General features: G+C 39.6%; 3 protein-coding genes across 3 annotated transcripts; 2 read left to right on the top strand and 1 right to left on the bottom strand.

Moving 5' to 3' along the window:
* Positions 1–2,418: 2,418 nt before the first annotated feature.
* Positions 2,419–7,956, bottom strand: eif4eb (eukaryotic translation initiation factor 4eb). The gene is given in 8 exon segments (XM_072677783.1): positions 2,419–4,537; positions 4,677–4,816; positions 4,913–5,026; positions 5,630–5,693; positions 6,488–6,583; positions 6,779–6,882; positions 7,905–7,931; positions 7,933–7,956. Coding segments are annotated over 8 exon segments (684 nt in total). The 3' UTR covers positions 2,419–4,422.
* Positions 7,957–8,231: 275 nt separating this feature from the next.
* Positions 8,232–14,786, top strand: fam241a (family with sequence similarity 241 member A). The gene is made up of 2 exons (XM_072677784.1): positions 8,232–8,595; positions 12,399–14,786. The coding sequence occupies exons 1-2, from the start codon at positions 8,488–8,490 to the stop codon at positions 12,696–12,698; spliced, it is 408 nt and encodes a 135-aa protein (XP_072533885.1). The 5' UTR covers positions 8,232–8,487; the 3' UTR covers positions 12,699–14,786.
* Positions 14,787–18,262: 3,476 nt separating this feature from the next.
* On the top strand, positions 18,263–21,882 carry LOC140554615 (alcohol dehydrogenase 1-like). The gene is made up of 9 exons (XM_072677778.1): positions 18,263–18,280; positions 19,023–19,124; positions 19,327–19,468; positions 19,553–19,640; positions 19,823–20,042; positions 20,846–21,106; positions 21,203–21,335; positions 21,409–21,553; positions 21,644–21,882. The coding sequence occupies exons 1-9, from the start codon at positions 18,263–18,265 to the stop codon at positions 21,672–21,674; spliced, it is 1,140 nt and encodes a 379-aa protein (XP_072533879.1). The 3' UTR covers positions 21,675–21,882.
* The last annotated feature ends 965 nt before the right edge of the window (positions 21,883–22,847 follow it).

The following is a 22,847-nucleotide window of genomic DNA, read 5'->3' as shown; positions in this document are numbered from 1 at the left end:
AAAGCCGCTTTTATATGGCATCGCTTTAAGATCCCATTGTAGCACCTTAATTTTTAAGAGTGCAGAACTCTGGAACTGTAATAATAGCACTCAATATTAGCGTATTCATGATGTAGTAATCAACCATTTAATCTCTCTTACAACTGACACACATCTCTCAAGCTGGAGAGACCAGGCTGTGTGGACGCAGATGGACCAGCATGTTAAGGCCATGGGCTAAATGACTCCGGTGCTCATTAACATGCATCAGATTTGCAGCATGACAGATTTCGGGCCGAGCTAAATCAAATCAAAGTGAATCTGAGCAGATGACGTACTGAGTTATTAAGCTGTGCTGACCTAAATCAAACACAACTGCAGGTGACATGACACTCTGCTGGAACAATAGGAGTGTGCATAAGTAATACGTTTTACGCTGTCGCTGAGGGCACCATATGCATAGTAATAGACCACTTCCAAGATGTACTCACAAGAAACCTGTTCGCCACTTTGTTACTCGATACTACACAAAGCCATTGCAGTGTCATACAGAGACACCACTATCAACAGGATCAGACAGCTGGATATGCTTAGAGAAAGGCACGATGTGTTCTTAGGATTAGTCACCAAGGCAGCAAAAGACACACAGGATCAGCTAAAGTTTCTTCAATTTATCATATCTATAATATTTAAATCAGCTTCAATGAAGATGAATCACTATGAATTTGTTCAAAATGCTCAATCTTCATTCAACCAAATTAAAAGTTATAAATCACATTAAAATTGGGCGTTTTTACAGGGCAGGACGACTGAAAACAAGCAAGTCTAATTAATAACTCAATAAATGCTCTACTGGTCATGAATGTCCAGTCTAATACCACCATATTCAGGGCCCAATTATCATACTAATTATTGCGGGGCAGCCATTTGAATATTAATTTTAATTATTTGTAGAGAGCTCGCTTTAAAAGGAAGCATATATAGTTAGACTAATTTTGCTGCTTTGCCATCAGCTGCCGCAGTCTGAATAAGCCCAACTGGCTGTGTTCTCTTTGGGTGGGTTGTCATCTATTAGCTGGTGGGGCCCCAGTGCTTGCTTCCAAGCGTGTTGGCTGCTCGGCAATGCTCCACAGGTGGCTTTGCATTTATCAGAGGATATATATGTTAAGTACCCTTACCCTCTTGGTGTCAGGAGCATTGCTAGTGCTATGGGGAGCCACGAACGGGAGGTTTACATGGCAGTAACAATTTGAGAGAAAAAAAGACTCATTTTACTTGTGTGTCAACAGAAGCACCGAACTCATGTTTTGCCAGAAAATCCATTTAAAATGCATTTGAATATTTTAAGGTGTTCTTTTGGGTATAAATAGTAAGTTTGTGACTTTGGTTTAGCTGAGAAAAATAAATGCCCAGATGCAACCCTATGTTTTCGCCCAAGAATGAAAGTTTTATGGAGCACATGTGAATAAACTGGGATACGTCACTCCAGGGGCTCACAAAAAAAGCCACATAGCGTAGTCCGGTATTGTTTTTAGCATTGTAACAAGAACAGTGTAATCATTGTTTGTTATTATTCCCAAGTCTTACTAGTTAGTGTAGCGTTGAGGCCCTCAGTGCCGTGAGAGATGAAGAGAAGTTAAACCCAGTTTGATTTTAGCTTATATCCACTGTAATTCCTCGCTCACGCAGTTTGAGCTCCCCTTCTGTGGACACTTGCACAGTCAAGGCAACCTGTTTTCTAATCTAGTATAGTCTAGCACTGTTGTTCACACTCTCCCTTGTGTCTTGATGCACATTGTGGGGGAAGATTATCTACAGGCATCAAAAACCCTATATTTCGCCTGCTTTGACTAGGACTAGCATGGATTTTTGTTAGTGGACTGAATGTATGGAAATGTTGCAGGGGTAAAATATAACAGGTCAAGACGGTTATGAAACAGTTTTGGAATTGGCAAGTTTTATAGCGGTTTAAGATTTTCTGCAGAAGAAATGGTGTTCATGCTAGATCAGTTCCATGTACTGAACTCTCATTATCCAACTACACCAAAATCCATTCTAGGTCACCTTTAAATGATTTCATTTCCTGCAAAAGACTTGTGACATAAGTTCTGTTTTATCAACAACAACAACAACAAAAACCCATCTGTAATTTAATGTATGTTGTAAACTAAGGACATTTAGGCTCAATTTTATTTAATCCCCCCCCATCAAAACCATCCTCCATCCGTTTCTCTGCCGACCTGTTTGAGAACTTCACTTGTAGGGCAGCTGCAGCCTTTTCTGGACATCTCTCTTCCTGAGCATCTTGTCCTTGGTCCAACTACACTTTCATGCCCCCAGCCCACACAGCCCATACGAAGGAGACAAAATAGACTTCACTGTTTTTGTGGGATTACAAAAACCAAAGCAGTTATATATAATACATTTCTAAAGATAATATTTGCAGTTTAGCACCCATGCCTGGGTGTCTTTTTTTTTAATGAAGCACATTACATTGCATTCAATCAGAACAAAAATATTTACCTATGAGTCTTAAAGGCAAAGTACCAAAAATAGCCTGTTTAATTCTCTCTTCTTCTTCTTTTTTTCAAAAAGCAGTTGAGAGGGTGATGCAAAATAAATAAATTAATCAATAAATTCTAAAGAAAATGACAGAATTTTGTCCTTTTTGATACATAAGCATTTGGCACACAAATTAAAAAAGGGGAGGCTAAAAATATTAAATATTAAAGTGCCCATATCATACATTAAGTCACTGTTTTGAACTGGAGTAGTTTTACCATTGGCTCTTGCCGTATACTGTATGTAACACTCACTATGGGATAATATATAAGGCTTAACTCCAGTACAGAATCTCATTGTGAGCCAAAATTGTTTTGTTTTGTAAACAACTGAAATGTAAACAAACAAAATAACATCCTCAACAAGACGGGTCAACAGGGGGTTTTAAACTCATTCGGAACTGGGGTTAAAACTTGATTCTTTTGACATCAAAATAATCCTGTCATGTATCCTGAAACACCAAGAAATGTAATATAATTGTGCTCTTAACTTCAAAGAATGTGACAGGACCCAAATATCTAATAATTTGCTTATATGTAATACTGGGTCTTGATCATTAAGGTAGTACCACTTTTACCAACAATATATTATCTTATTACATAATTTGGAATTTATTACATTTCCATGTTTTTCATTTGTAATACTTTATTACATTATTGAAAACACTGAGTTAAGTGCACAATTTTAGATAAGCATCTTATTAGGAAATTACTATATTGAGGGCTATAAGGCACCCACAAAAAGCATGTTTTTTTCAAAAGCAAACTATAACTGTCAACAACAAATGGCTTAAATCATATAAAACTTTTGTTATATGCAGTTCATATAACTCATTGTTGTTTCATTTCACGCAACACAGAAAGAGTTAACCATTTGAGAACACTGAGTTTCTGCTATGTTAGAGAAATACGGCCAATCTTTATTTAAGGACCTAAGTGATAATACTGTGCCTAAGCTAAATCAATTTGAAGCCAATTACATTGAGACAAGAACAATGTCTATTGCAGCATTATTTTATCATTCTGACAAGGAATGTAAACCTCGGTAGCATCAAACAACTCAAATTTTATATATATATATATATATATATATATATATATATATATATATATATATATATATATATATATATATATAATAAAATAAAAAACACATATTGAATTGCAAAACCCCAAATTTAATGTTAATGCTGAAAAAATAAGGCAGCCTTATGAAGATTTGCTTGATTGCATGCATTCAGTGGCCTTAGGCCACCTAAATGAAATGTTAAGATCTGAATAAATTAAAAGATTGTTATTAGGCATTAGATATGTTCATTAGGCACTACTGCAGCGAGGCTGCTGGATAAGAGCACACAGGCATTTTCTTTCCTCAGTTGTTAAATAATCCAACACAGATTTGCTTTTTTTTGTTTTTGGTTTTTTTGTTGTTTTTTAAAAGAACACATCAAATATCTTACAATCGCCAAGACCTGTTAAACAATAGATGTGTGAGCTGGTATCAGTCCTTTCTTTTCTTTTTTTTTTTTTTAAGACTGGCATTATGTTCAAAATGTTATGTTTGAATGGGTATCATTACGAACCTTTGTCTTTGGACTTTAATGTTTGTTGTTTTGCTTGGGTGGATGTGTAGTGTTTTACATGCTGAGGCAGTCCCCATGGGAGCTGAATTCCTTATACATTTGTGTGGGCTAAGGTGTGAAGGGATTCCTATTTTTTTGAACAAGTACTAGTTGTTCAGAATAATTTCAGCCCAACTCTGTTAATATATAGCTTTGGTTCAGGGTAGGATTTGTTACACAAACCCAAGAACAGAGAGTGAAAGAGCATCTGACAGCGAGAGAGAGCAAGAGAGACAGAGAGGACAATCAGGCTCAGAATTTCAGACCACAAACTTGTTCTTGGTAGTTGAGCCACTCTTTGTGGCTGTGTCGGCATGCGACTGATAGCCGATGGTCATTTTCATAGGGATGCCTAATCGCTCCTTATACACCCTCCTGTGGAAACAACCAGATACACCCACATGTCATTGCATCTAGTTTTTACAGCTAATGAGAGTTTTTTTTGTTGTTGTTGTTTACAATATTTCCATGCTAAGTGGTTTCTACATTTTGCATCAATGTGCATTCATCTCACCCTATGTGTGTTATGGCGTCTTTGTTCTCATAATCAGTTGTCCACACAGCAATTTTGTCTCCTTTTGTTCGGACATTGACTACAGCACCACACACATCATCACTGTAGTCATCAAAGGCCTCTCCTATGAGGCAAAGCAGCTGCGAACACAGAGTGAAAACATCACAATGTCATCAAAGCTGTGAACTGTTCCCGGTAAAAGGAAGCTAAAAGAGCAGTTCCACAAGGACACTCACTGTTTCCAGCCAGAAACGGTCCAGGTCAAGTTTCCTCTGCTGCTTGTTGAGGGTGATTAGCCAGCGGCCTCCTTTCTTATTCCTGTCATCCTCCCACATGGGCTCAATACCGTCCTGTAGTATACGAGGAGGGACAGAAAAGAATCATTAGAGCTGCATCAAAACTCAGACTGCACACACAGAGCAATGTAGGCATTAAAGCTAAATCTAATTATGTTAATCTCCTGGGCTCCTCATGGAATATCTTCCCAAAGGCTAATAAATATCTGCTGTATTTGACCAGTATTGCTCTGTGGAATGGGTGGTCCTAAAAGTGGGTCAGGTTTACATCAATATACCCCTGACCAATCACAAGGCTAACATGGCTCCGCTCTCTCTTCGAGGATAGAAGCTAAACAGAGTGTTAAAGCTCGAGCCGTGACTGGGGGAGCAGCAGCTCCATGAGAATCCTTTCTGCTTCAGTGACTAACTACACGCTGTGCCGGTAGGGTGCTGTAACAGTTGGAGGCTGGCAGCGGATCTACCCGGCCACCGCGCTGCACTGGGACTTACCCACCATCCCAGCACTCAGCCTCTACATTCTGCGATGAAGCAGAGAGGCAACGGACACTGGCCAGCCACTCCCCCTGTTGTGGCTCGAGCTTTATAAATGAAAGTTAAAAGTTAAATCCATTGTACATTTGACCCACAACATATCACACCAAGACCTCAGCTCACCTTGAACAGCGAGTAGTCACAACCCGACATCAAATTACTGGACAGCTGAATGTGGTTATAAAGTCTAAGAAGACAAAGATTTTTTCATTTGAAACTTTACAGTATATAAAGAATAAAACAAAAGATTTCACATATTATATATATATAAAAATATATATATATATCCACAAAGGGCCTGTGTGGCTGCAGGTTTTCATTCCAGCCTAGCAAGAGAACATGTGATCAGGTGTTTGAAGACTGGACTAATTCATTAAACATATGGAATCTGGTCATGCTGCTCGTTGTTTAGGGTGAAACCCTGTAGCCACACTGGCCCTTTGCGGAAACATTGGATGCCAAAGACCAAAATATAATGGAATATAATTAATCTAGGGCTGGCCAATATGAGGTTTAGCATTAACTGACCAATTGCCTGTTTCATGATGAACTTCACATTTCGTGTTGTGAAAAATTATTTTAAAGTATGTTTATGGTTAGTTACTAGCAATAATATTATATTTATACATTATCGCCTCTAATCATTTACATATAGAACATTTAGCTGACACTCTTATCCTAAGCGACTTACAAGGTTACTTGTATTACAGAGGTGGGCCAATGTAGTGTTAGGAGTCTTGCCCAAGGATATTGGTGTAGCGCAGCATAGTCACTCAGACCAGGAATCGAACCCCAGTCTCCCACATGGTGTGAGGTAGTGTTGTTATCTGTTGCGCCACACCAACCACGTACCATATATGTAATTCCAAATTGTAACTCCCAGGGTGCAGAGAAACTCATGAAAACAAAAACAAAACAAAAAAAAGACCATAAAGAAAACTGAAATACACACAAATGTCATGTAAATATAATAAGTCTTACGCCCAAAAATCCTCTACGGTGTCAAACTTGGAAATCAGCCGCAGGTTTGCTTGCCATGTTTTGCTCTTGTCGTTTTTGAAGAACCATAAAGACCATCTGTTGAGAACAAGCAGATAAGAAAGGCGTCCGTTTCCTGTGGCACTCATGGTCAATAAACAGTTCAATACACAAGATCCATGAGAGCAAGAGCAAGATAGAGCCCACAAACTCAAAGATAACATTTTTAGCAGTGTGCAAAATCCAAGGTGTTCTCAGGGAAGGCAGAGAGATGCTGTGTTGCACATGGCTCACTTGTTTTGTAGTGGATGTTTGATATAACACTCGGGGTTCACGATCTCCTGGCTTGTCTCCTCTGAGTTCTCCTCTTCGCTCTTTGACGGATTCAAGAGGACTTCCTTAAAAACAGGAATAGCACCAAATGAACGGAAAACAGCCTGCTTGATTCATAGAGTTGCACAAATCATTGAGTTGTACATTCATCTTGATGTTGGGCCACATCTGTGTTTGAATCAATAACTGTATTAAACAGACCCCCAACCCAGCTGGCGGTGCAGCACAGCGTCAAGTAAACAGCTGGAACATTAACATACGAGCTGAAGTACTAACAGTGCTTACATATGACCCTGTCCGGGGTATAATTTCACTGCAGGATCACTGGGAGATATTTTGAATATTTTGACCGGTGTCTCGCTTGGTGTCAATCGTGCTGCCTTAAGCTTAAGAAAGAAAGCTTTACTGAGCCACCGGATAGTTAACCTACAGATGTCGTGGCGGTCGAAGTTACTCCCGTGTAGGCAAGCCGCAGCTGTCAGCCTGCTTTTAGCACTTCCAACAGCGTCTACTTTTATTCATTTAAAGTTCATTCAGTGTACGACAAAGCCTGTAGTTAACAGGCAAACGCTGCCTGGCTAGCTAAAATAGAGAGGAATCAGCTATCAGGGACCTCGCTAACGCTAGATCATCATATTATAGTCCACTGCTAGCTAACTGTTGACAGCGCGGTGTTTAACAGCGTGCAGGAACACGACGTGACATGCTAGAAACATGTAAACACACAGAAACCTAGCCAGCTATATGGCACGGACAGCTGAGTATACTGACAAATAATAGCAACAAGCGTTATTTAGCTAGCTACTCAAACCAGGAGCTACGGTTCTCAAAACAAGCAGTGGGACTCCGAGTCAGCCTAACTTGTTAGAAAGCGAAGTAGGAGTGAAGTTAACGTTAGGAGACTCGCGGCTTTCCCATTCAAACAGTCGGATTAACGTTTCTAAAGTGTGAATGTAGGTGACATTGCAGCGGTATCCCGAACTAAACCCATCTACACACTTATTACTGCTGGGAGATTGACTTGCGCTGACCCAACAGCGGCTAGAAAAACTAGAAAAGCAGCGTTACTCCTAACGGCTCGACTCACCGGCTCCGCAGTCGCCATTTTACATTCTGGCCGCTTCACACACAGGCCTCATATGGAGCAGAGTGCCTCACTGAACCTCACTGACTCAGGCATGTAGGGTAAACATCAACACACACTAGCTAGATAGCTAGCCAGCTATCTGCTCTGGACTTGTCGTATTTAAGTAGCTAGCTAAGGAAACGACACGTTTTAAATGATGATGTGCTTAAATATAGACGTGAATGAGGACAAGGACATGGAGTTGGGTTTAGTGAGGTAATGCAACTTTTTGGGGATCACCGCCTAAACAAGGAAGGTTGCCGTATAATACAAAGAGTGAAAATACACCACTTCAATATTCACTTCTTTTTATATAATGGGTCTGATCTGTGTAGGGTGTGAGGTTGATGTTTAGGAGCTGTTTCGGGTTGTTGAATGTGCCACCTCGCTTTTGGCTCCGGCTCCGGTGACGTCACCGAGTGCTGTGTTTGACAGAAAAGACCGGAAGCCACAGTCAAACGGCAAATCATCCCAGCGGTTCCCGTTTCATCGGCTGGATCGAACCGGGAGTTGTGGCTAGCTTTTTTTGCTGGACAATCTGAAAATGTCAAGTCAGTCGCCGACTATGAATGATGCCGCCGTGATACATCGCCGCGGGCTGCTGGAGGCGGGTGGTTCGAGCAGGTACCCGTATGGTTGTGTAGCCGAGCAGGTGAGCAGCTGCGTCCTGATCAGTCAGCACTTAGCGTAGCTAACGCTGTGAACTCTGGTTGATTTACCATGACTTACCATCAACTCCTGACCGTTTACCACCCCTAAAACACGTGTGTGTGTGTGTGTGTTTGTGTGTGTGTGTGTCGTACTGAGTGCGTTTTAACTCGGCCTGCGCTTCTACACGGACACTGTTTATCTCAGAGTTTGACAGGTAAACACTGTTGAAGTCCTAAACAGCCTTTTCAGAGGTGCCTTTCCATTGAAAAGGAAATATAGTCGAGATATGATATTCTACTATATGACTAGACCTAATCCCTGCCTGGGAAGCCAGCCCTAGATGTTTAGTCAGTAAACATCAACAGTTGAGCTATAGATCAAATAAGATACCATAAGAGAATAAATGTATGTAGGTAAAAAAAATAAATAAAATTAAATGCAGATATGCAGGTAAAGTGGCGGTGCAATGCAAAATGTGTTCACAGCATGTACCAAGTAGCTACAAGATATACATAATAACTCAGATATGTGTACAAGCATTATCTAAAGTTGCATTGCATAGGGATTTCATACATTTCTAAAATCTAGTTTTTCATAAAAATGAGAAAAATCTAAGTTCATCAAAATTCATTGTTCATCATTACATTTAGCTGATGCTCTTATCCAGAGCGACTTACAAGGTTACTCATATTACAAAGATGGGCCAATGCAGTGTTAGGAGTCTTGCCCAAGGACTCTTATTAGCGTAGCACAACACGGTCACCCAGACTGGGAATCAAACCCTGGTCTCCCACGTGGTGTAGCTGCTCACTGGCAGGTAGTGGTGTTATCTGTTGTTCCACACCAATCACCATACCATCCGTTCCACTCCTTCTGCCCCTTAGCTCTAGTCTCTTTAGTAGGATAAATAACACCCCAGACACAGTCGTCACTTTCTCCATTCAAATATATAGGTCAATCGTAACCCCCCAAAATCACAAATTGAATAAAATCAGGGACTGAGTGTATTGATGCAGCCCAGATCAAAAATTCTGTCACCTGCCAACGATTACAAAACCCAGACTGTAAACTGGATTCTAGATGTGGATTTAAATATGTCTTTGTGTATTTCATTAAGCAGCATTTCAGAAGGCAACAGTTATTGCTAATAGTCCAGCAGTTGATTGCCTTACCTCTTCTGTATGCTTGACTTTGCCTTAAAGTGTCTGCATGGTTAAATCAATAAGACAGGTTTGACAAGATAGGGCCACGCTAGAAAAAATAGGAACCAGATATCTGAAGTAGGACTGTACGATATTGGAAAAACTGACAGTTGTCCAGAAATCAATGACAAGACAACCATATTTACTATTAGGGACAGACACAGATGGAATTTGGCTTCCGCATTTATCCCATTCGTGCAGTGAACACACACACATACACACCAGTGAAACACACACAGTTTCCTGATCCAACATGTTGTGGTTAATAATGCCCTCTTACAGGAAGCTATTAAGTGAAATGGTTGCAAACCATTCCAACATCATCCTGACCTTGCCAAAATCTAGTAGAAAGCTTTCTCTGGATTGCGTAGATGATTACTTCAGCAAAAGCAGGAATCACTTTTTTTTTTTTTTTTATATATAAAAGAAACAATGAATGAAAAGGTGTCCCAATACTTTTGTCCATATAAGGTACATGCAGAGCAGTGTAAGGTAAAATAGTACCAAAGGAAAACCACTATTTACTGCTATTGTGAACTCATTTTACCATTATGAACATTACAAATGAGAATTCACATGTAGGTTTCTGGTGACTTGTAAATAGAATTGCATGTTCAGGAGATTGCAACCCCTGTTTTCTATCATGACCACTGTAAAGGACTCGGTTTCAATAATACCAATACACCAGTGCACACTGAGCCACTCTTAAGTGCCTTTGCATTTCAACCACTGAATAATGCAGACATTTTCAAAAATCCTTGAATGCTTTTTTTAAGCAATTGCGCTCACTGAGGCATCCTGCTTTGCAAGCTACCCCCTGGATTAGTGGCTCTTGTTTACATATGATTTTTTTCACATCCCTCACCTTTTCTTGTATCTTTGGTCAGATTTTTATCTGAGGAGCAGAACACAGCTCAGAACGACGCTTAGGTGATACACACGTAAAGGCTTGAAATACCATGAGCCTTTGCTTTACCTCCATAAACACTATATGAATAAGCATCTTGTGGAAACAATATATATATATTATACATGACAGACACACACACATACTTAGTCTAAACTTAAACTAAACCCTAATCCCAACTCTAACCTCAATTTAAGACCCTACATTTACTACTTAATGGGTAAATAATAATAAATTCCTTGATGGTTGATCTTTTACACAGTTTAAACTGCAGTTTTGCAGTTTAGTCCAGGAAGAGGCCTCAAACCGTATCTGGAAAAACTGGCCCACAACATCCTTCAACTTTACTCTGACCACATCCACAGTCTTGTTAGAGGACGGCAAAGGACATTATGATGATCCCACAACAACAGTCTTCAGGCTTGTTGCCATACCAGGCAAACTAGCTTCCATGTGTTCTGACAGTTGTGCCTGTGTCGTTGGCTGGACAGTCATGCCCTGAGCCACCTAACACCTACTTTTCATTTCATGCATATCATATCATGTATATAATGTCAACATAAAATATATTCAGATTCCTGGCCACATAAACACATCTCCTTTTTATAGCTAGAAGTCTGACTTGCATTAATGCTGCTCGTCCAGCATCACATGCCAATCCAAAGCATTCTGAGAATCTCTAGAGATGATGCCAGGCATCACAGATATTATGTCCTATGCACATTTAAATTCCATAGGAATTACAAGGAGAAGGCAGATCCAATGCGTATACAGCTACAGATATATTTATACTGGTTTCAAATGCAGCTTCACCCCTCAGAGACCAAATAGTACCATAGACTCTTCTGATTAAACATAACTTCCTCCTTAATCCAATACCTGCTTCACACAGATTTAAAGTCTACATTCTGCCAGAAAAAGCAAACTGTAAAAGTCTGCTGTGGCTACATTATGCAACTGATAATCACCATGTGACCTGAAATGGTCACACACTCCTGATCAGGGAGAGAGATTGGGTTTTTCCAAGTCTCGTTCAAGTGTGACTTGAATGTTAATGATACTCAAATCACCTATCTTTACTTTCATTTATATATATTTAATAGTGGGTCATTCTGCACCAACGCGCCTTCTTCCCCCACATCATGAATTAGTTAAACTTTCATTTAATTTAAGCAACCTTGCAAAAAAGTATTTTTTTTAGGTATGCGTTTTATAAGTTTGCCCTATTAGGGTCTACATTATACTTAAATTTCAGAGTATGTCAAAAAAGAACCAGCTATAAATATAACAATATATTAGAGAATACTGCTTTATGTAGTATTCCAACATTTTCCATTTCTGAATGCAGTATTTAAAGCTGCACCATGGGTTCAAAATAGCTTTCTCACTAAAACGTAGACCCAAACAGAGCAAAATTGAAAATTAAAAATTGAATGGCATTTTAAATTATAAATATAGAAAGTTTTAAAAGTTTTTATGGAAATCCAAAATGGGCAGATCCTTGCTGAGCTGTCATGAAATTACCCTAATTGCAGTTGAGTTGACAACTGGGGCTTTCAAAAGAAAGAGTTAACCAAGGTTCGTCCAGTGCCAGGAATCCAGGACATCATACGTGGCCCTCTTTAATGTGACAAAAAGAATTACATTTGAATCACATTATATAAAATGCTTAACTAAACTCTCCTTCCTTCTCAGAATGACCTGCGAGCGAGGGCACGACCTCCAGGCCGGTCTAGCGGTGAACCAGAGGCTCAGGCTGCAGCGAATCCTGCCCCAGATGCAGCTCTGGTAGACGACTGCGAGAGGCTGGGCACTCTGTTTGGAGAGCTGAATAAGTGTCTGCGAGGCGTGGGCTTTACTCAGCTCTACTTCGGGGAAAAGATTGTAGAGCCTGTGGTGGTCTTGCTGTTTTGGGCTCTACTCTGGTTCCTGGGCATCCAGGCCCTAGGTCTTGTGGGAACACTCTGCATTGTCATCATCTACATCCAAAAGTAACAGGTCTAGGCAGGACAGGTGACAAGAAAAGACTGATGAACAAGTGCCAGCCTTGCAGCTAAAGAGAGAAGTTGTAGCCCTCTTGCCCTGCCCTAACACAGATCAGCTTAATGGATGTCTTGTGAGAGCATTATTGTGAATGGTGTTTTGGGTCTTTGTCCTTTGCCAGGCTCAAATGACTACATAACCATTAGGGATGCACCAATATGGGAATTGTGAGACGTAGCTGACATCTGATAGTGATCCATATATGCATCTGCCAGCACAGATACATGAACGTTTTCAGAATGTAGAAATTGGACAAAATCATATTAGTTCAGCATGGTAGAGAAATAGAACTGTAGGGTTACATATGTGGGTGACTAAAATCCGGATATGCTGTGGAGTAGCAGAAATGTATCTTCAGATATCAAAATAAGTGTAAAATATTACAAATTACTACAATTATTTGCAGATACATATGTGATGAGAAATTAGAGTGCATCCCTAGTAAACATATACAGTGCCTTGTGAAAGTCGAGTTATACGTCATAATTAAGAATTTAATTACTGTCATATCAAACCTTTTTTTATCATTTAAAAAAAACATCATACATCTTTTTTTTTTCACTTTGCCTGAGAAAAGTTTTAATTTTGAATGAACAAGGTTTCTTTACAAGGTTCCACCAGCTATGTTTTTTTATTATTAATTACAAGCGCATATATCATCTATAATGCAAAGACATAATAACAAGGCACTCTTCATGCTTTTACAAGGCACTATGAGGCAGAGGTTGTTCTAGTCAGGGATGAATATCTTTGGGGTGGGATTTACAGACCCTACTGTAGTGAAGATTTTTTTTACTGTAATGTATGCACTAAGCGAGGTGCTTTGGATATGCATGCTTTTCTTGACTATCATTTTTTTACTGACTGGTGAGTGAATGCATTTTCATGACTAGCATGATTGTTGAAGAAAAGCACTTTAAATAAAATTAAAAAAAGAATATATATATATATATATATTCAAACATAACAATACACTTCACTCTCTTTTGAAGGAGGAATGTTGCATAGCTTCTTGGATGTATCCATCTTATTGCCCCTCTTGTCATTCCTGCATTGTCCATACAAGTGCACTAGAGGGCAGCCTTCTCTTAGCCCCTTTAGCTTCTGAGGATCTGACCAGAACTATGACTGAACTCCACCTGAAGGTTCTCCATTCCCTCTCTACAGGCCATGTTATTAAAGGCTAATTGATGAAAGTGCAAAAATAAGAATTTGCAGTGTGAATGTGCAACTTATTACCTCCATTACTATTCCCCTCGCCTACACCTGTGTGTCCTGCCCTGTTTATCCCCCAGAAAAAGACACTGTACTTATTGTGTGATAAGAATATCATGTACTTATTTGATCATCTTGCTGCCTAATATAAACTGATACCAACCTAAGAGTCATGTTAATGATGGGAAATGTAAAACTATTTATCAAATGCTTATAACGCTAAATGGAAATGGGTTTGGTAGGGCTAAAAACTGCGAAAAAGGCAAGGTCTGAGTAAATGTTGTTCTTTACATGCTTTTATTTTATTATGCCCATGTTCTGGATGAAATTCATGAGAATGCCTGATATGTACAGTATTTACAAAATATTTATCTATACAAATGGAATGAAAATGATAACTCTTGGAAGGAAAATGAGTTAGGCTGCTGTTTAAGCTGCTCTTTATGTGATTAGGGGGCACAAGCTTCTTTGCAAGAATGTCTTTTTCTGCCTCACAGGTAAAAAATTATATTAAATCTGTAAATGAGATTTTTCTGTGAATCTGAGTTGAGAAGGCAGGGCTGTTTGTGTTACAGCTGTAGCGCAGGTGTACTGTAATCCACAGGCTACATTATTCTCTTTTCTCTCTGACTACAAATGTGCATCGGTGTAGTTTACGGCTGATCCCTTATACCTCATTGATTGCACGTTGTGCCATGACTTCATTTATGCCTCATGCTGTATTTTCTATCAGTCTTTTGGGATAATTTATTTTAAGGTGCACAATTTTTTTTTCTTTTTTAAAGAATTTTGCATCTGTAACTACAATCAACTTGACTTGGATATTTGGGAATCTGAATAAAGTTTATTTTATGATTTTAAAGAAAAAATGTGTCCTGTTGGATTTGGATATTGGCCATTAAAGTCTAACCATTTGGAGTGTACTCAATCGAACCACTGAAGCATTTTGTGGCCTAAGCCTAGAAGAGTGTTTTGTGTCATCTAATTCAGGGAACAGTCAGCTTTGTTGGAAAACCAGTTATTAAATACCAACATATTTAAAAAAAAAAAAAAAAAAAGAAAGAAAATGTATTCAGAAGCATTTGAATAAAAATGACTGATTATTGAATATTGAAATGATTGAATTTGCTAATTGACAAAAAATATTCTTAACAGATAACTTAAAACTCACTTAAAGACTTTATGATGTGATGAAGGTGACAGCCTTTCTGTTGCTATTTAGCTATTCAATGACACGTCATACTTTTCCCAAAATCCCACCTTAGAGTTTCTATAGGGTTCAAGTCAGGCAACTGTGATGGACACTGCAGAATCTACCAGGACTTCTTCTGAAACCAAGCTGCCTAATTGTCCTGGGCTTCAAGTAGGCCTGAGTTGTAGGACTGTGACAGTGTGGGTAAGTGGGAGGGAGTCATATACATTTAAAAACATGTGACTATTAATACACAAACTTTACTTATTTGTCAAGACTTATAAATAGCCTTAAAAGCTTAAAAGCTTTAATTCAGCTCGGATGTCTTACAATTAAATAATAATTGTAATAATAATTACTTTTACCACCTTACTTTTACATATTTTTAACACAAACAACTCTCCCTCTCTCTCTCTCTCAGTGTAGAAGCAAAGACTGATGTGAACCTGAACTGTTGAGGCTGTCAGTTAAGGTCACTCCCTACTAAGGACTTCTGGAACCAATGATGTGTCATGATGGCCATAAAGAATCATAAATACAGCCTTTATGGCTTCACAATGACTGTGCAGTCTGTGGCTGTTATTGCGATGACTTAATTGTGTGTGTGCGTGAACAGCGTGGCCTGCACTGTGTTTCTGTGTGGGTGTGTGTGCATGCAGCAGCAGCCCTGACACATCAACCCGAACACAACCAAAATGCAGGTGCAGGTTGGGATTCAAGTCTTTTTGAATAATTGAAGTTATCCTGCATTTTCATTTCCACAACACTCTACACTCTACACACTGCTATGCTGAAAGGTGGCAAATAATGCATCTGTTCAGACTTTACATGTTTTTTGATGTGTAAAAATGTCACTTTAGTTGTGAAGAAAAATGCCAAGTTGCAATGTACAATGTACAATGCACACCTGTTAAAAGCCACTGTTAATATGGCTCAGAATTAAACACCTTTCATGACTTATTAAATAATAAAAAAGAAGCTCTGCTTATATTGGCTAGTTAACGTCACTGCAGTGGATTAGCATAGACTGTCATAGCTTATCACTGTAACATGATTTTATTTGCGAGTATGTTGTTGTCCTCTCTGTACCCTCTTGTGCATTTGGCAGAGTTAGCTTTTAGCCAAGCACCTAACTAACACCTGTTCACATGACTGGCTTTTAGGCTTTGATCACATTCTCCCAAAGTATCTATGAGGAAAAAATCTTTGCAGCCATCTAGACGTGGTGAACAGGCCATAAAGAATAGTGCAGTGGAAAACAGTACTACCCTGTATACAGATGGATGGGGTTCAGTAAGTTGTTGAATCCTTAAAAATGTAAATGGCCTAAGCAGGTACTGTTCAGTGACAGACCATGTCACCACTCTGCCCTCATGCCTGTATGCAATCACCAGCCAAAGCTAAGACTCATGCTGGGACTATTGAGGACACTTCGACCCTGTTTACCTGTGTACCCCGTGTACCTGGATTGAATCCTGATAAGATTTAAGCCACATGCATTTACCCTTGGTAGTCAAATGCATCTCTACTTAGTCAGACTTAAATCTGATTGCTGTGTGGTACAGAATATGCAAATTTGCTCATTATGCGGCAATTATTACTTGTGTTTTGGTTGTACTGGGAGGGTTTTTGGTTGTCAGTGTTAAAACGTGCCTCAAATGTGTTTTCAAACCACCACCTGAAATGGTCGGAGTGATCAGGTTTGTAACTGTTTTAAATGCATCTTGGGTGCGTTTGTTTTAATTACATTTCCTTGAAAATATTTTTCCCAAATACTGTATCTCTCTTTATTAAACTAAATTACACTGAATGGAAGCTAATCTAAGCTAAACTCAGTTTTTTGTATTATGAAACAGTATAAAGTGGCATGTAAATGTTTGAACATCAAAGGATTCAAATGAACAACGTTTTAGCTACAACAAGCAATTCTACAGTTGGAGTAAAAAGGGTGCAGAGTTTCATGAAAAGAACATCTCTCCAACTGTAAAGCACACGTTGGGATTAATCATGTTTTGGGCTTGACAATTTCACAAAATGACGTTTCTCCAGGACTATGGTGCGACATGGAACAGAAACAATACAGTACAGAAACATAAAGTGTAAACATTGATGTTCAAAACTGGAATCAGAACAAAACAATAAATATAAAAAATACAACAGACATTAGACACAGAAAACAGGCAGGACAAGACAGGGTATGTAACATGCAGTGAAAGCTATACAAAGCCATACAGCTATACAGATATCAGAATCCACAATGGACCACCTTAAGCTAAAGGTTTTGCCATGGCTCTCACAGTCCCCTGACCTAAACATTGTTGAAAATCTATGGATAGACGATTGAAGAGCAGTACATGCAAGATGGCCAAATATTCTCAGAACTAGAAGTCTATTGCAAGAAATCGCCCAAAGAATACTCTTAGTTGCTTCAAAAGGTTTCATGTTACTTTGAAATAAAATATGGGAATAAATAGTAAAAAGTGCTTAAAATATTAAATAAATGTGTCACTTTTTGCCTTTTGGAAATCAGGTCACCTTGTGATTGGAAGGTTACTGGTTTGAACCCCTGAACCAAAAAGACACGGCTAAAGTGCCCTTGAGCAAGGCACCTAAACCCCATTTTATCCTGCTAACTTTAGGAAAGAGTAAAGAGTTAAATATTATGCTTATCTGCTCTTTCATGCAACATTTTATAATATCGGACTGTAAACAGCCTCAGTGATACCTTTACCTAGAAACTAGAGCTAGAGATTATGTAACCCTAAAACTACAGTATCACACAGCACTCGAGCCCCAGACGCTGGGCTTCTCTAAGCCACCTGTCACTTAACCTTAATTAACCTGTACATGTTGAGATAAAAAGGAATTACTCGCCTTTATGGTGTTTGAACGGTTTCATTTAATCATTTTCTAATGAGGCTGTCCCCTCCCCAAAGAGAGAGAGAGAGAGAGAGAGAGAGAGAGAGAGAGAGAGAGAGAGAGAGAGAGAGAGAGAGAGAGAGAGAAAGAGAGAGAGAGAGCAACACCTCACTGAGACTTCAGCACGCAAGTATATAAATAAAAGGCAAGTATTTTGCTGTCTCACCTTGCAACCTGATAGTGCTAAGACATGGCTACTGCAGGAAAGGTCTGTCTTTTCTTTTATCCTTCATTCTGTCTTTAAGTCTACTTTACTAATCTACATTGTTTGCAATCCCACTGCACATTAGTTCATAAGTTCATCTGTGTGATGTTTGATTATTCTGAGTTAAATCACCATAATCAACTCACATCATGATAGCTTTATTTAAGCTGTCCTGTAAGGTACCCAGTACTCCAACAGTGCCGTGATGTTGTGGGAACTGTATTATTACTATATGTGTAATGTATTAAAACCATTCACCAAAGATTGTTATGTGCAGAACAAATGACGATTTATCTTACTATTACTGTTACTATTACTTACAGTTACTATAACTGACTATTTAACTGACTATTACTATTAACTACAGTTACTATAACTGACATGCACTCCAGTTAAAACCATGTTCTTGCATTTGTGTCTCCATGATTTGAATATGATACTCATGCTGTACATACTGAATGCTGAAGTAGTGAATGACATAAGAGCAGTTAAAGGCCACTTCTAGCATGACCACAAGTATCCCTACACAGAATTTGGCTCTTTTACAGTAACTGCTAAAGCATTAACTGAAGTTACGAAATCACTCTTATTCTCCCCACTAAAGACAAACATCACTTAACTTGCCTATTGGTTGGAAAAGCTCCATGTGCAGCCAGAGATCAAACCTTTCAGATTCAGCCCTGTAAGCAGAACACAACCTCCTACTCACAGAAAAAGTCACAGGTTGAGTCAATGTGTGTTTCAGGTGATTAAATGCTGTGCTGCTATCGCCTGGGAGGCCGACACTCCACTGGTGATAGAAGAGGTTGAAGTGGCTCCACCTCAAAAGAATGAAATACGAATCAAGGTGAACCTTTTCTAGCAGACTTTTCTGACCAGAATGTCAAACCTATAAACAAAGCAGAAAACATACTTATTAATATACGCTAGAACAGTACTCACACTCACTTGGCATTGATTCCCAAAAGTGCAAAGAGCAAAGTATCAGTTACAACAGATGTTCAAAGAATGCATGATCTTTAAAATAGAAATCTGTTCCTATGCTGTAGGTGATAGCTACAAGTGTGTGTCTCTCAGACCTGTACCACATGTTTAAGGGGAAGCCCAAGGGGGGCTTCCCTGTTGTGATGGGCCATGAGGGAGCTGGAGTGGTGGAGAGTGTTGGACCTGGGGTCACTGAGTTCAAACCAGGTCAGAGAAGACAGACCGTTACGATTTCTGCTTTTCTGGGTTGTCCCAAAGGAGTATATTTACAACGTCTGTGTGGTTTTGCAGGTGACAAGGTCATCCCCCTTTATCAGTCTCAGTGTAGAGAGTGCCGGTTCTGTAAGAATCCTAATAACAACATGTGTGAGAAAGACTGGTAAGAAAAATACATACATACATAAACACCACATGACAACATGAGACCAAATAAGGTTGTAAGGTGTAAGGTACTTTTACAGGTCTTATGAAATAGGCCTAGTGACTTAAACTGTAACATAGCTCTGATTTACTGGAGTAGTGGGTACGAAAATTAGATAATCACATTTGTTTCATTTGCAGGTCTGGTAATCTGTTTGCTAAGCAGTCGCTTACTGAAACACGCTTCACATGCCGTGGTAAGCCAATCCTGCAATTCATGCGCACTGGTATATTCTCAGAATACACTGTCAAGAACCAGATTGCTGTGGCAAAGATCCATGATGATGCCCCACTTGACCGTGTCTGCCTGCTTGGCTGTGGCGTCTCCACTGGCTATGGAGCTGCTATCAACAATGCTAAGGTACTGTATGTGCACTGGGTTTTTTGGACTCCTGCCAGTGGACTGAACTAATGAACCATTATTAACCAGATTATTAAGTTCCATTCTGGAGCAGTTGGATTTTGTGTGTGATAGCTAAGGCTTTTATATAACTAGTATACAAGTGCAAGAGTATGCTGCACCATTTAAATGAGCCCTTGAATTTTCCTAGTACTTCTTTGTAGTCCTTGTTTTTGTGACCTTTAATGATTAAATGTGCCCTAAAATGGAAAACTATTTACCTTGGCATTGTTGAACAAAATGATAAAAAAAAGGCTAATGGTGATAAATGAATGGAATGGCTAACATAGTTTATCACAGGTAAGGACTACTACCCTCTCAATGGGAGAGCCAGAATACAAGAACATACAATGGAGCATCCCATGCCCTAATTAGAGATGCAGCCATGCTTGGCTTGTGTCCTTTCTGTGCTGGGTATTATTCCAGGTGAATAAAGGGAAATGGTTGCCCCCCATGTTCACCAGGACACAACAACAAACCATGTGTGATTAGCTCAGTTATCTGTGAGGGTTTGGAGCTATAGGGGATGCACAATGTTGATCTCTTCCATCCAAACATAAAACTTCACCACATTATTTATCTGGGTCTCATTCTACTCACAGGGCCTCTGCACAGTTGTGGGGGTAGTCCTAGGTATTGACCATGATGTCAGTTGCTCCTTGCGCCACTTGCATTTGCTGGCTAGCTTCATCAAGAAGCTTTGAGGAGGTGTAATGCTCAGTGATGCTCAGTGATGTCTACTACTCTATTATATGTGCATACAGGTAGAGCCAGGATCAGTGTGTGCAGTGTTCGGGTTGGGCGCAGTGGGTCTTGCTGCAGTCATGGGATGTAAGAATTCTGGAGCCTCCAGGATCATTGCTGTGGACATCAATGAGCAGAAGTTTGAAAAGGCCAAGATCTTTGGTGCCACCGACTTTGTGAACCCTAAAGCCCACCAGAAGCCGATCAGCAAGGTTCTGATAGAAATGACCAACGGAGGGGTGGATTACTCACTGGAGTGTGTGGGCCAAGTGGACGTTATGGTAATCTGTGTTTATGAGTACTTATCATTTTCTACAAAGTTGACTTCTGCATACAAGGCATGTGGCTCTGGATTTCTCTTGTATGTCTCACTATAGAGGAGTGCACTGGAGTCATGTGTTAAAGGCTGGAGTGTAAGTGTGATTGCTGGGTGGACAGACCTTTATGACTTTTCTGCTCGGCCAATTCAGCTAATTGCTGGAAAAACCTGGAAGGGAACATCATTTGGAGGTAATCAAGCTGGCATTTCAAGTTTAATAAAACCATACATTTGCATTAAACAGCTTCTGTTAACTCACTTCAGGCTATAAGGGTAAGGATTCTGTCCCAAAGCTTGTCCTGGACTACATGGCTGGTCGTATAAAGCTGGATGAGTTTGTGACACACACTATGAATCTGGAGCAAGTTAATGATGCCATTGAACTCATGAGGACTGGGACTGGGAACTGGTAGGTGCTTTGTTTTCTTGTACTCCTTTAAACTGCAATAGGTTTTGAATTGTGTAGCTATGAAAGTAACAAGTGTTTCCTGTTTTACAGCATCCGCCCAATCATCATTGTGTCCAAATGAGACCTCCAAATCTGGACCTTTAATTGGCATCCGGTGGCTGGTTGTGGGATGTCTGGAAATGTCCCTTGTGGAGGGGGTCCTGTAAGTAGCTTCCTGCACCACCACCTTTGTGCTCAAGTCCCAGCATCAATCAGCCTGACATTTGGTGCAGAGTCTTGTGTTTTGCCCTCAGGTTTCCATCTGGGGTTCTGATTAGACAATCTGAAGGCCAACAGGTAGTCAGACTCATCATCTTGTTTTTCTCCTTTGTTTTGATTCTTTATTTGTTTGGGCATCATTTGATCCATTTTCCCACCTTTTGAGGTCCTTATCCTTTTAGCTCTCCCATTCTGATGTTTCCTTGGCCCTGCTGGTGGCACTACAGTTAATGTGCCACTCCGCAAGGCACTTTTATACTTTAGCAGGAGCTTTATCCTCAGAATTAAAGGTACATCTTTTTGCACCCCTGTTTGCTTTTCCCTATTGCTATTTATCCACATTTTCAGTCTTAGTCTAGGCTGTTTGTTTCCTTCCATTCCCCTGTCCTTTTTTCCTTTTTATCTCTTTCTTAATGTTGGGAGTCCTTCTAGACCCAACTCATGCTCATAGAATAGTGGGTAGAACACTGTTCTCACAAGGCATTGACCCCAGTTCAAATCCCACTCTCTGCAATGCTTCCTTTTCTGCTTTTACACACGTGGACAAAATTGTTGGTACCCCTCGGTTAATGAAAAAAAAAAACCCAATGGTCACAGAAATAACTTGGATCTGATCTGAAATAAAAACCCTATGAAAATTAACCAATGAAAGTCAGACCTTGCTTTTCAACAATGCTTCAACAGAATTATTTTAAAAAATAAACTCATGAAACAGGTCTGGACAGAAATTATGGTACCCATAACTAAACATTTTGTTACACAACCTTTTGAGGCAATCACTGCAATCAAATGATTTCTCTCAGCAGGTATTTTGGCCCACTCCTCATGAGCAAACTGCTCCAGTTGTCTCAGGTTTGAAGGGTGCCTTTTCCAGATGGCATGTTTCAGCTCCTTCCAAAAATACTCGATAGGATTTAGGACAGGGCTCATAGAAGGCCACTTCAGAATAGTGCAATGTTTTCCTCTTAGCCATTCTTGGGAGTTTTTAGCTGTGTTCTGGGTCATTATCCTGTTGCAAGACCCATGACCTGCGACT

This window comes from Salminus brasiliensis, chromosome 4 (genome assembly GCF_030463535.1).
Source record: "Salminus brasiliensis chromosome 4, fSalBra1.hap2, whole genome shotgun sequence".
NCBI classification, from domain to species: domain Eukaryota; kingdom Metazoa; phylum Chordata; class Actinopteri; order Characiformes; family Bryconidae; genus Salminus; species Salminus brasiliensis.
The sequence above is the reverse complement of the archived record's forward strand: the minus strand, read 5'-3'. Positions and strand labels throughout refer to the sequence as shown.